Below are 12,853 nucleotides of genomic sequence, written 5' to 3' on the forward strand. Positions count from 1 at the left end.
CAAACCAATACAGCTTTAGTTGGGATGTAGGAGTCGGATTAACAGCATAGTCCTTTTAAAGGATTCAGGTACTTAGGATACTGCTTGGTCTTATATGAGCTCTTCCATCAAACCAATACAGCTTTAGTTGGGATGTAGGAGTCGGATTAACAGCATAGTCCTTTTAAAGGATTCAGGTACTTAGGAACTTCGTCTTCATCTCACCCCATCACAACCTCTTCAGTCCTTCCGACGGGTTGATTTGTACACTCGCCTCCGCTGACGTCAGCAAATTGCCCCACCGGGCAAACAGCTCAAAGATGACCCCATTGGTCCACCCGAAACCGGTCTGAGAACGGTACTCACCGCCTCCCCCAGGCGTACCCAACCTGAGAGCATCGTACTGAAATGAAAGGGAAGGGTGGTCGAAAATTAAAAAAAAAAAAATGCTTACACTCCATTGTGTGAGGCTAGCCTAGTTGGCTTTTAGGGTAGAACACCTGCCTTCTAAGGTCAGCCACTATCAGGTAGACCTAATCAAGTGTATTTGTTAGGTATATGTACCTGATAGTGAGTGGCTGGCTTAAGCGCTAGGTCATGGTTTTGATTTCCACCCAGGGCAGACTTTATTTTAAGTAGATTAGATTCGATCTCGGAACGGCTGGTTTTCTACTATCCCGTCCTCCTTCTCTCTTCGCTTTTGTCCTCATTCTCTTTTCGTACATTCCAAGAACCACGTTTTGGTCAACTTACGTCTTACGTTTGAATTATCGTCACGTAAGTTAGCAGTGCAAAAACTCTCTAATACCTCATGATTTGACTCACCTTTTCAAACATGGTCCCCGTTCGACTGTAGCCAATGTAATTGGTGAACACCCACTTGGAGGCCAAATTGTACGCAACTAGCTGAGCGTTAATATCATAGGTGCGATCTAAACCCTGGATTACCATAGCCTGTAGGGGAGGCCAGCAACTTGGGAAGTCCCACTGCTGGGTACTGTTCCTTAGGGACGTGGGAATACCTGGAATAGAAACGGGGTCATTGCACTGTAGACCTTGGCCGGGAAAAGGTTCGACTGTATTTTGTTTATCTGTTTTTAATAATAGGTATGTTACCTTTACCTATCACCTATCGTACCTATGTATGTACATATCGTACCTATGTGATTTCGCGATTATGTTCGCGGATTTGGCGACACCATACGGTTATTCAGCCAGAACTGAAACTCCCTCTCGAACGTCTGTGTAACGAGAAATAGGGGGAAAATTAGTTGTCGAAGGAAGTGAGTACTATGTTTTAACTCCACGATTTTTTTATATTGGGGCTAGGCTAGGCTTGAAAAAATATATACATATAGGTACGAAGAAAATCGATTTTTTTTTCTTCCAAGCTTAGCCTAACCTAGCCGTGCGTATAAGACTATAAGCACATCCTTAGGTATATTATTTATAAGTACCATTCAGAAAACTCAAAAGAATACTAATAGCTACCCCCTTTTGTGCTGGAACGAAGAAAACTAGGCCAGAAAATTTCCGCCTCGATTGACATTCGAACCCAGGACTTGTAAGTCAATGCTCTTGACCACTCAACCATAGAGATGAAACTTTTATGCATAACCATCATCTCTGTACATTGACTGTTAAGCATGCAAAATTTACATGTGCCTATCTATGTACGTAATATTTATAGAGGGTGTCCAAAAAAATAGGGGCCACAAATACTCTCAATTCGAGTGTGGGAATAGTGACGAATGTGAATTGGGAATAGTGACGAATGTGACGATAATTTCATTCTCCTGGCACAACTCAGAACCATTGTAGATAAAATTAAGACTATGTGCGGACCCCTATTTATACGTAGAGAGAAAAGTCCAATTTTGACCCTACATATCAACCCTTAAAACATTATTCATTATGTTTTAGGCACCCTGTATAGAGTTTATAGCATCGTTAGTTTGGGTAGTCTATAGAACTAACTTTGGCAGTTCTAAATCTCGTGACTGCATTTGCCTTTCTCATTTGACTATCTGCTCTATCAAATAGTGTGTGTTCTAGATAAAGTACATAATATACTCGTAGTTCTGTACTATGTACCTATGTAGTATGCAATAGTAACTTATATTATGTGCACAATATGTAGGTATATGTACAATGCTCCAGTTATTTAATCAACGTCCTATAATGTCATTCTTTTCAAGTTGAGTACCTACTTTTTGGATTTATTTGTATTTTTATTATATTTAAAATACCTACCTTATTTATATTGTCGGCTAAGAATAAAAAGTCCCATTATGGTAATAATCTATTGGTAAATTGGTATAAGTATTTATTTTATTTTTTGCTAGTAGAGTCACTTTTTTCTGACAAAGCTTGCATCTACACATGAATTTACTAGAGGTACCTGTTGGATTGGTACTCATGTTGTACCTACACACATTAGACATATCTAGTAGGTATCTATTTGAGGAGCTGGGTGCAAAAAGGGAAATATGGATTTTTTGCCCTTTTTGCGTAAAACGGTTTTTTGAATAGAACGTGGTGCGCTCTATCTTCCAGCGTTTGAACTGCAGTGATAACTTTTTTTTTCGATGAGTTACAGCGTTTTTTGTAAACGTACTTTTCAAGGATTTTAGATGAAAAATTGAAAACTTTAAAGTTAAATATCTCAGCTTGATGATTTTCATTTATTGCCCTGTTTGCACCCAGCTCCTCAATTGACCATTTCTGTCTAAATTACAATAATCCTTACCAGAATATTGTTCTTGATGAAGCCCAGATCATTGGTGGTGGTATAGTAGGTGGCGGCCATTTGAATGAGGAGGGGTGGCTGGGTTCTGCCCGTATAGTAGCGACGACTTCCATTCAGCATATACCCGAACCTGAGGAGCATAGAGAATCAGTAACGGCGAAGCTGCTCTTTTTTCCTAGGCTTTGGTTGGATTCTAGACGAGCGATGGTACTTGTGCAGAAGTCACGTCCGTGGAATATTGCTACCAAAGGAACTGGCACAAACGAGCAGTGACCAGTGTTATTATAGGGTTAGGTTAAACGCAAGAAGAAGTTTTCACAATTAGAGCAGTGATTAGTGTTATTATAGGGTTAGGTTAAATACAAAAAGGAGCTTTTCTTTTCCACGGGCGTGACTTCTGCATAATTACCTACCCGAGCGATTTTCAACTAGCGGCCCGCGGACCACATGTGGACCACCAGACCATTTTTGTGCCCCGCGAAGCTTTTAGGGTGCCGTGGGTCCCATCGGACTTGATTTTTGCTCTTTTACTAAGGTTTGCTCTCTTACTATGGCCTTCAAGAAAATCCTGGATACGGGCCTCCTAACCTGTGTATGTGGCCCGCGAAGTACCTGCCATCCTGCCAATGTAGCATGTGGCCCGCATACACATGGAATTTGGAAATCCCTGCTCTAGACTTATTATTAAAAAAAAAAATATTTCAATTCACGGGGGCTACCCATTAGTACAGCAAGTCCCTAACTTAAAACTACAGTAAATTAAACAAATAAATAATAATAATAAAAACACCAAAAGGCTAACAAAAAAGTTAGCTGTCAGCCACCTGGTGCAAGGAGGGAAGACTCAGAAGTTTAGATTTGATGGATGCAGGAGACTCATTAAGAACATCAATGTTGAAGGGAGGATTAGCCAGGATGTTGCACAATGTCATGCATCTGCTCAAAGGACATGTTTATTTTATCTTTGTTTAAACTTTAAAGGGGGAAGGATTCTCAAGATTGAACTCCTTGCCCCAACCCCATATTGGGAGCTCTTCCACCCAACACCATTTCACTTCAGCTTACCTCTGTACAATGGAAATAATGTTCTCAATAATGCCTCGCGCAGTGTTGGGCATATCACACAATAGGACACCCCGTACAATCCAGTAGGTATCCCAATAGTAGAGTTCTAAGAACCGACCACCCGGTATGAAGAACCCGTTTTCCACCTGAAAGAGAAGAGTTAGAGACGAAGATTCAGTTTCAAGTCTACTTTCTTTTACCTCAGCACCGCTGTCATATTACTTCAAGGCACATTTTTTACTTTCTATTAGCCTTACGTATAGGGAACCTATACAAGGTAATGAGAAAGTATTGCAATCGGTTCAAATTTTTACTACTATTAAATATGTTTATATGAGATCCATGACATTTTTTTACATCCATGTCTATCCAGGAACGGAAAATTTCGGTCAGAAAATTTCCGCCTTGGCCGGGATTTAAACCCAGAATCTCCAGGTTGAGAGTCGGTGCTCTTGATCACACAGCCCCAGAGGTTGACTCTTGAGGTAGTATTCATGGTATTGATCGTTTGCCGGTCTTGCCAGCCTAGTTAGCTTGGAGGGTAACGCGTCTTCCTTGTAAGCGCTAGGTCGCGGGTTCGATTGACGCCCTTGGTGGATTACATCCTGAACAGATAAGATTCGTACACGGAACGTCTGGTTTTCTCCTATCCTGTATTCCCTCTGTCATCGCTTTCGGGACGATAAGACCTAAGTTGTTACTGTCAAATGACAAAAAGTTGTAGAACTACTTTCTGAGACGCAGACCTGGTGATGGTGAACCTCTGTGATTTTTTTTCCAGTTAGGCGCACTCTTGTGTCGTTCGCGCCGTCCCCTGTTTACCTAGATCTTAGTATATATAGTCCAATGGCCTTCAGGTACATTAAGGCCGAATCGATGTTGGCAGGGTTGTTGATTTGATTTTCAAGAGGTTTTTTTTTTTTTAAGTAAATACTTTCATATTTATTATTGAACCAACAACACAACGTAGCAAAATAACATAAAGAGGGAAACGTAGCTGTTGAGATCTTATCGTCCCGATGCATCAACCCTCAAGCGTTGTACAGTCGTTCGCGGGACACCCTGTATAGTCCAATGGCCTTCAGGTACATTAAGGCCGAATCGATGTTGGCAGGGTTGTTGATTTGATTTTCAAGAGGTTTTTTTTTTTTAAGTAAATACTTTCATATTTATTATTGAACCAACAACACAACCTAGCAAAATAATATAAAGAGGGAAACGTAGCTGTTGAGATCTTATCGTCCCGAAATCGAAGAGAGAAGAAATACAGGATAGGAGAAAGCCTTCCGTTCCGAGAACGAACCTTATCTCTCTGTAATCGAAATACTTACATAGATGAGGGAGTGTCTGTCAAGTACGGGATAGGAGAAAGCCTTCCGTTCCGAGAACGAGTATATCTCTGTAATCGAAATACTTACATAGATGAGGGAGTGTCTGTCAGCATTCACCAGCACATCAATATTCATTTTCTTCCCCAATTGTTTCCAGATCTGGTTGAGAAGCAAGATCCATTTCTTATACTTCCAATCCGCCACTAGACTGGCCAGGGCCGGTCGGTCTGTGAAATCAGGGGGGATCCAGTTCTCAAGCTCTTCGGCCTCTTCGAAATTGTCCTCGACAAATTTCTTGAGATCGTCCTTGGTTAGACCTGAAATAGGGAAATTTAGGTCATGATTACAAAATTTCTCTAACTTTACTGACACTTTCAAGCTTTGAACTGCACTTTTCCTGATAAACTGAGTGATTATTGTATTCAAAATAATCGCAACGATCACTCTGCGTCAGAAGTGGGGGTAAAAACTGTGGAAAATCAACAAACATTACAAAACAATTACGAGCATGTACCTACTTGACGCTAATGGAGAGTCACTTCTGGAATTTAGGACGCGGCGTTCACTAGAAGAGATACGCAAGGGATTTTTTTTAAAGAGGTTTGACAGAGGGAACTTTAACTGCTGTGGTCTTATCGTCCCGACATCGAAGAGAGAAGGAAGACAGGGTAGGAGAAAGCCAGCCGTTCCGAGAACGAACATTATCCCATCAGTATAAAATCCGCCCCGGGCGGGAATCGAACCCGCGGCCTAGCGCTTACAACGCAGACGCGCTACCAACTAAGCTGACTAGGCTGGCTATACCTACGCAAGGGAAGTGAAATGAAAAACACGCATCAACGCGGCGCAGCGTTGGAATGAAAAACATGGCGATAGTTCATACCTCGATTCCCACCGCATAGTAAGCTTTGAGGTTAGCGCGTCTGTCTTGTAAGTGTCAAGTCGCGGGTTCGATACTTACCTCGATTCCCAGCATTGGCTTTGAGCGCCTGATATCGTTGAAGGATTTCCCGCTCTGGAAATCTCAACTTCTTGTCTACGAATGTTTTGGAGTCTTCGAAAATCCTCGCTAGTTGTACATCCTTGAGGACTTCTCCCTGGCAGTAGATTTGACTGAAATCAAACACGGGAACAATGATGGATTATTTTCAGGTGTTTGCATTTCGGGGCCTCAAGCAAGGTTTTGCCTGTGGGGGCCTCTTTGGTCAAAAGCGGATTGACGGGGTAGTTGGGCCCGGATGATCCAAATTAGGACCAACCAAGTTGTGCTTGCAATAGTCTTACACACTGGACTTCACACACGGGAATTTCGTTAGAAAAATCCCTCATTTCAATGTAATGTACGAGAGTGTAGGGCCAACCAAATTGACCACTAGGTACTTGACCACTAAGTTGGTTTTTGCGGGATTGTTGGTCTTGTCGAATTTGTTGGTTTTTGCTGGCGTTACCTTTCACATATCGGCGACAGGTCTTCGAATAGACGAAGATCGCTGGTCAAACTTTGCCCTTTCTTGTTAATCCTCACTGGTTCTCCTGTTGCCACTGGATTCTCGTTGGTCAGAACCTCGTTGCTGATGTACTTTGCGCCACACAGGGGTACAACCAAGGTGCAAATCAAGGCACAAAGTCAGACGAAGATCGCTGGTCAAACTTTGCCCTTTCTTGTTAATCCTCACTGGTTCTCCTGTTGGCACTGGATTCTCGTTGGTCAGAACCTCGTTGCTGATGTACTTTGCGCCACACAGGGGTACAACCAAGGTGCAAATCAAGGCGCAAAGTCGACCGTATTCGATTCTACTTGGGGAAGGCATTTGCGGATGAAGTTATTGCCGGTTTTGGACGGGTTAAGTGGTTTCGCAAGACCAAGTCTATCGAAAACAAAATTTAAGGTTGGGTAATTGTTGGCTTTACGTTATACATATACCTATTTTGCTGGGTGGCAAAATGTATGCGTTGGCGCGCTGTCTTACCGTCGATCAAGAGTTCTCCATCCATGTAACCATTCGATGGGCCAAACCTACTTTCCCAACCACCGATGTTGTTAGGGTAATGAGAGAAAAGAGAGAGAACGGCGAGAGAAAAAGAGTTAGGACAATAAGACACCTACTTTCAGAAGGCCCTGAGTTGGTAGGTATTGTTTGTTTATTAAATAAACAAAAAATTTATTGGGACTTCAATATTATTTGACAAACAAATAGGATTAATAGGACAACACAATTCAATATGTGATATTGCCATAACTTGAAACTTTTATCTTAAGGGTACACTTGTAGATAACCTATCTCAACACAGCAATCCTCAATAAAAGTGGTTATTCCTCTAGATCACTTAGATGGCGTACATGTACATCAATAAATTGTTTATGATCCCTAATTTATCAATGGGACGATTATTGGTACCTACCTAGCTACCTACTATGACGATTATTGGTACCTATTTTATCATATGTACCAGAACACGTGACTTCTCAAAATTTGAGTGCTGGTATCAGGGCGAGGTTCAAATGAGCTCAAGAGGTGCCACGAGCGTTGATACAAAGATCCCTTATGGCACGCGTTGATACAAAGATCTTACCACTGAGAGTTAATTTCAGTCTCAGAGGTTTTCTTTGACGTCGCGAATTCATGGGTCAAAAAAGAAACGGACAACTCTTAAACGTAGCTTATTTGATAAAGAATAATTAAAAAGTGGACACAACGAAATAGCGTAATGAATCCTAATGCGTAATCCTATAGAAATAGCGTAATGAATTCTAATGCGTAATCCTATAGAAATAGCGTAATGAGATTCTAAGGACACAACGAAAAGCTCTTAAGGAAATTCTCAAGTGGATGAAAGTCTCTGCTTTAGAGGAAAAGAGATATTTAAGTAGGAAAAGAGATACTTAAGGACAACTCTTAAACGTAGCTTATTTGATGAAGAATGATTAAAAAGTGGACACTGGACACAACGAAATAGTGTAATGAATCCTAATGCGTAATCTTATAGAAATAGCGTAATGAATCCTAATGCGTAATCTTATAGAAATAGCGTAATGAATCCTAATGCGTAATCTTATAGAAATAGCGTAATGAATCCTAATGCGTAATCTTATAGAAATAGTGTAATGAATCCTAATGCGTAATCTTATAGAAATAGTGTAATGAATCCTAATGCGTAATCTTATAGAAATAGCGTAATGAATCCTAATGCGTAATCCTATAGAAATAGCGTAATGAGATTCTAAGGACACAACGAAAAGCTCTTAAGGAAATTCTCAAGTGGATGAAAGTCTCTGCTTTAGAGGAAAAGAGATATTTAAGTAGGAAAAGAGATACAGTCTACAATATTGATAAATAACATGTTTGTTTAGTAAACCCGCCCGGAACGTGCGTGGCGGGAAAAGCTTCCAACTTCTAGATCTCTCAGACGAGACGATCAGACGTTCTAAAATTCCAGCGGTCTGACAGTCGAAACTTGAGTAGACTGCCTAAGTTATGTACCTACATGCTTTAGGATCTGACTCATTGACTGAGCAATTCTTTTATTATAACTCGTCCACTCACTATACATCTCTTTTCTGATACTACAGGTGGTCTTGCAGACACTGACACTCCAAACTTCATCAACGTTGATCTCAATGCTATTCTACACGCTAATGCTGTAACTCTAGCTGAATGGTATATAGACCGCTCCAGAATCATTACAAGTATAGTCTGCGTCATTTATCTTGAGACTTAAACACAATGGAACATCTTATTCTAAGCTGACAGTCTAAATAAAGCACTACTTATACTTTTTGAGGTAAGTATTCCGATTCATAAAACTTGACCGCGAGACCAATTCCGCAGGAACTGTGGCAAAAAACGGATTTATGGACGGGTTTTTCGGTTTGAACCCGATTTTTGGTCAGGTGCCAATTTTTGGTTAGGTCCTGATTTTTGGCTTTGTCGAAATTCTTTGTACCCTGGATAGCGTTAGATATACCCAGTAAATAATCCACAAGCTTCTCTGTAGGTTAAGGACGCCATTTTGACATTTTCAGGCGGTTTTGTCGATGGAAAAGGTTTACCAACTTCAGAATCAAGGTTTTAGTCACAGGCTTTATTACAAGTGGTGGGTTTATGTAATACAGTTGGCAGGTTGGTATACAGATACGGATTCTTTTGTAATTATTTGTGATAGGTTAATTTTAGTTTTTACATAAACTATTTTAATATTTGACTATTCACAATTAAATTGCTTGAATTTATTACTATTTAATTAAATAAATAGATAATTATAAATTATTTTCTGTAAATAAACAAAATTGTTACTCCTATTAAGGTTCTCTTGTGAATTTCTTTGGTTTAATTGATTTTATTCGTTAGGTTTTCAATTTGTGTTTTGTTTGTTATTATAATGTGCAATTAATTAGATACCTATACCTTATCCATTTGAATATGGCAGCAAGGATTCATCTAAAAAGTAGGCTACGTTGCCAAACGTGTCAAAGGTTCAACGGTTAGAGAGAAAGAGTCATTAATCATTATCGTTAGGTAGGGTAATCAAAAATCATATTGTTATCCTATTGAATTTGCAAATTTTTCACATTGCAATATTGTCAAGATGAAAATACAAAAATTGATTAGTGCCTCTTCAGTTACTTATGATTCCTACAAAATCCAGGAACAAAATTACAACAAAAAAGGACTAATTTTTATATGTTTTCATATTTATTTATTTACCTGACCAAGGTCCTTACCTTGACGGGCTGTGTCGAATTTTTCAGGTTATTCAATATCAGGTTTCACTTGCCATCGAAAGTCTAACATTTCACGAAAAACTTTGGCCTCAGCAGAAAGTTGGACCAAGTGGCTAATCTTTGTGACTTTTTTAATGTAACTACCAAGGTCTTATCGCCCCAAAAGCGAAGAGAAAAGGAAGACAGGTTACGAGAAAGCCAGCCATTCCAAGAACGGACATTATTCCTTCAGGATAAAATCCGCCCCCGGGCGGGAATCGAACCGGCGGCCTAGCGCTTACAAGGCAGACGCGTATGATCTTTTGGGGCCGATATGTCATCAAAAGAATTTGAGAGCTAAGTCTCAGGCCGGCCATTCACGCTCAAACTGTCTGAAAGATTTACAGAACGTGTGTGGTGGAAAAAGCTTCCCCGCCAGTTAAAGGCCAACTTTTCGAAAGATCTACAAAAGAGTCCGCGTTTCTCAGGACTTTAGTTTTGGGCCCAAGTCCCTCAAACTTGGGAATAAAAGGTACGGTTCGGCCGCTATTCAAGGCCAAAGTTACGTTTTTCAGTTCCTCAATAATTCTGTCCGGCTGTGTCGAATTTTTCAGGTCATTCAATATCAGGTTTCACTTGCCATCGAAAGTCCAACATTTCACGAAAAACTTTGGCCTCAGCCGAAAGTTGGACCAAGTGGCTAATCTTTGTGATTTTTTTTACTGTAACTACCAAGGTCTTATCGCCCCGAAAGCGAAGAGAAAAGGAAGACAGGATAGGAGAAAGCCAGCCGTTCCAAGAACGGACATTATTCCTTCAGGATAAAATCCGCCCCCGGGCGGGAATCGAACCGGCGGCCTAGCGCTTACAAGGCAGACGCGCTACCAACCACGCAATCTAGCTAGGCTGACTGACTAATCTTAGTGAAAACAAGCTGACTGGTGACGACGAAATAAAAGACACTATCCAGGATCAATGGGACTAAAGAGGCTCAGAGATTACCGTTGAATCGCGACAACTATTTCGGGTCAAAATAATTAGACGCAGGAATCATGCTCCATTCAAACCCGTAATGGTTAATGGTTAATCGTAACTACTGTCGTCATTATAGACGGCACACGAATCAACAATCTGATCAGACCCGTAGACAAGGGATGGTAAATCATTAGATGACCCGACTGACTACTTACTTACTTTCGTGTCCGCAAACCGCAAAAGTAGCCCAAACTGCTGTTAAACCCTGAAACACGACGGAATTTGGAATAGCAAGCTCTTCGGAGCCTTTAGGCAGGATTTTACCTTTTAATGACAAATGGGAAAACACTTGTGGTACTTTCCTATCTGAGACCTTCCTCGGGAAAGATTTCAACTTCGCAATTCTCACTCTTCACGAAATCTAAATTGGTAGGTACCTATGTTTCGCGAGAAGTGAGAAGATTGAAGGCCCAAAGTAAAAAGTTTTTCGTGGACTAGGAATCTGGATGCCTTAATTTATAGTCGACACAAGTCGAAAGTCGATCGACATCCACTGGAGCCCATGTCAGGTAAAAGAGATGATTTTGGTGGCAATCAAATCCCTCGTGTCCGCAAAAGTAGCCCAAACTGCTATGAAACCCTGAAACACCACGGAATTTGGAATAGCAAGCTCTTCAGAGCCTTTAGGCAGGATTTTACCTTTTAATGACAAATTTCATTCAATGTTGCTGTCTTTTATTATTTTGCTCATTTGCAAACCTACAACACTATTAATTTCTTTCAGGAATTGGAGATGAGGGTTTAGATCCTGAAAGGGGTTGAACCTACAAGCAATGACGGCCCGTTTTTAGGGCTCACAATACGATTTCTTAATTCTTGTAGGTGCGATTTAATTTACAAGAGTATTTTCCTTTTGTAAATATTGATTTTTAACTTCAACACTTTGGCTGCCAAATCACAAGTATTCTACGGTGGTCATATTTTTACATTTTTTACCCACAATCCACGACCAAAAATATTGATTAATTGATTTTCAGATAAGAGACAAGGTAAATGAATTAACTATTAACAAAAGAAAAGTACACTGGACAGGTAGATTAGACACGATACCTATTTAAGTACTTCTATGGAAATAGTACGAGGTAGACTGAAATCCAGCAATGATTCAACTGAGAATATAATTATTCAAAGGTAAAACAGCATAAATATGTACGTAGGAGCATATTTTATACACAGACAAATAGTAGGTATAAAAATAGGTATGGGAAAACACCTGTGGTACTTTCCTATTTGAGACCTTCCTCGGGAAAGATTTCAACTTCGCAATTCTCACTCTTCACGAAATCTAAATTGGTAGGTATGTTTATGAGAAGGTTGAAGGCCCAAAGTAAGAAGTTTTTCGTGAACTAGGAATCTGGATGCCCTAATTTATAGTCGACACAAGTCGAAAGTCGATCGACATCCACTGGAACCCATGTCAGGAAAAAGAGAGGATTTTGGTGGCAATCAAATCCCAGACCCCCAAAATTGCCACCTTAAACTAATTTATTTTTTATTTATATTTTTTTAATTTTTATGTAGGTAAAAAATAAAACTAATAAATTTTGAATATATTGTTTAGAATTTTGTTTTAAAAAATGTTAAAAATTATAATTGTTATATATTTATTATTTTTCAGAAAAAATTCTCCTAGACAAAACCACTTGTTTAAAGGGAACAAAAATTGTCAGGCTCTGCTCAAAATTTTAGCTGACAAAAGGAAAACAGAAAACACTTGATCATAAATCACACAAACCCCTCCCGGCGTGTCAACACTTGATAGGTAAAAAAAATGGAAAATAAACGTAAGGAAAACGATTGAAAAAAATCTACAAAATAGTCCCGAATAAGTTATAAAGCACAGAAAAAGGCTCTAAATGCCAACAGTTTGTAAAAAATTACAAATTAGTTATTAAGAGGAACATAAAAAAAGCACAAGGAAAATTTGTTCGAAAATTCTGTAAAATAAAATCGGAAGCAAAAAAAAAAAAAAAAAAAAAAAAAAAAAACACA

At 39.7% G+C, this 12,853-nt stretch overlaps 2 protein-coding genes across 3 annotated transcripts in view; both read right to left on the minus strand.

The window, feature by feature from the left end:
* LOC103509670 overlaps positions 1-12,853 on the minus strand; it is a 59,660-nt gene that overhangs the window by 20,415 nt on the left and 26,392 nt on the right. The window lies entirely within an intron of this gene.
* LOC103509675 (trehalase-like) overlaps positions 19-12,853 on the minus strand; it is an 18,736-nt gene continuing 5,901 nt past the window's right edge. The window contains exons 2-10 of the mRNA XM_026823954.1: positions 10,742-10,807; positions 6,573-6,738; positions 6,086-6,237; positions 5,212-5,441; positions 3,794-3,939; positions 2,729-2,858; positions 1,169-1,220; positions 805-1,070; positions 19-382 (exon numbers count right to left, since the gene is read on the minus strand). Coding sequence (XP_026679755.1) covers positions 209-382; positions 805-1,070; positions 1,169-1,220; positions 2,729-2,858; positions 3,794-3,939; positions 5,212-5,441; positions 6,086-6,237; positions 6,573-6,738; positions 10,742-10,807 — 1,382 coding nt within the window. The 3' untranslated portion in view covers positions 19-208. The remainder of the gene's footprint in view (positions 383-804; positions 1,071-1,168; positions 1,221-2,728; positions 2,859-3,793; positions 3,940-5,211; positions 5,442-6,085; positions 6,238-6,572; positions 6,739-10,741; positions 10,808-12,853) is intronic.

The sequence above is a fragment of the Diaphorina citri genome, unplaced genomic scaffold (genome assembly GCF_000475195.1).
Source record: "Diaphorina citri unplaced genomic scaffold, Diaci psyllid genome assembly version 1.1 scaffold519, whole genome shotgun sequence".
Taxonomy (NCBI): Eukaryota; Metazoa; Arthropoda; class Insecta; order Hemiptera; family Psyllidae; genus Diaphorina; species Diaphorina citri.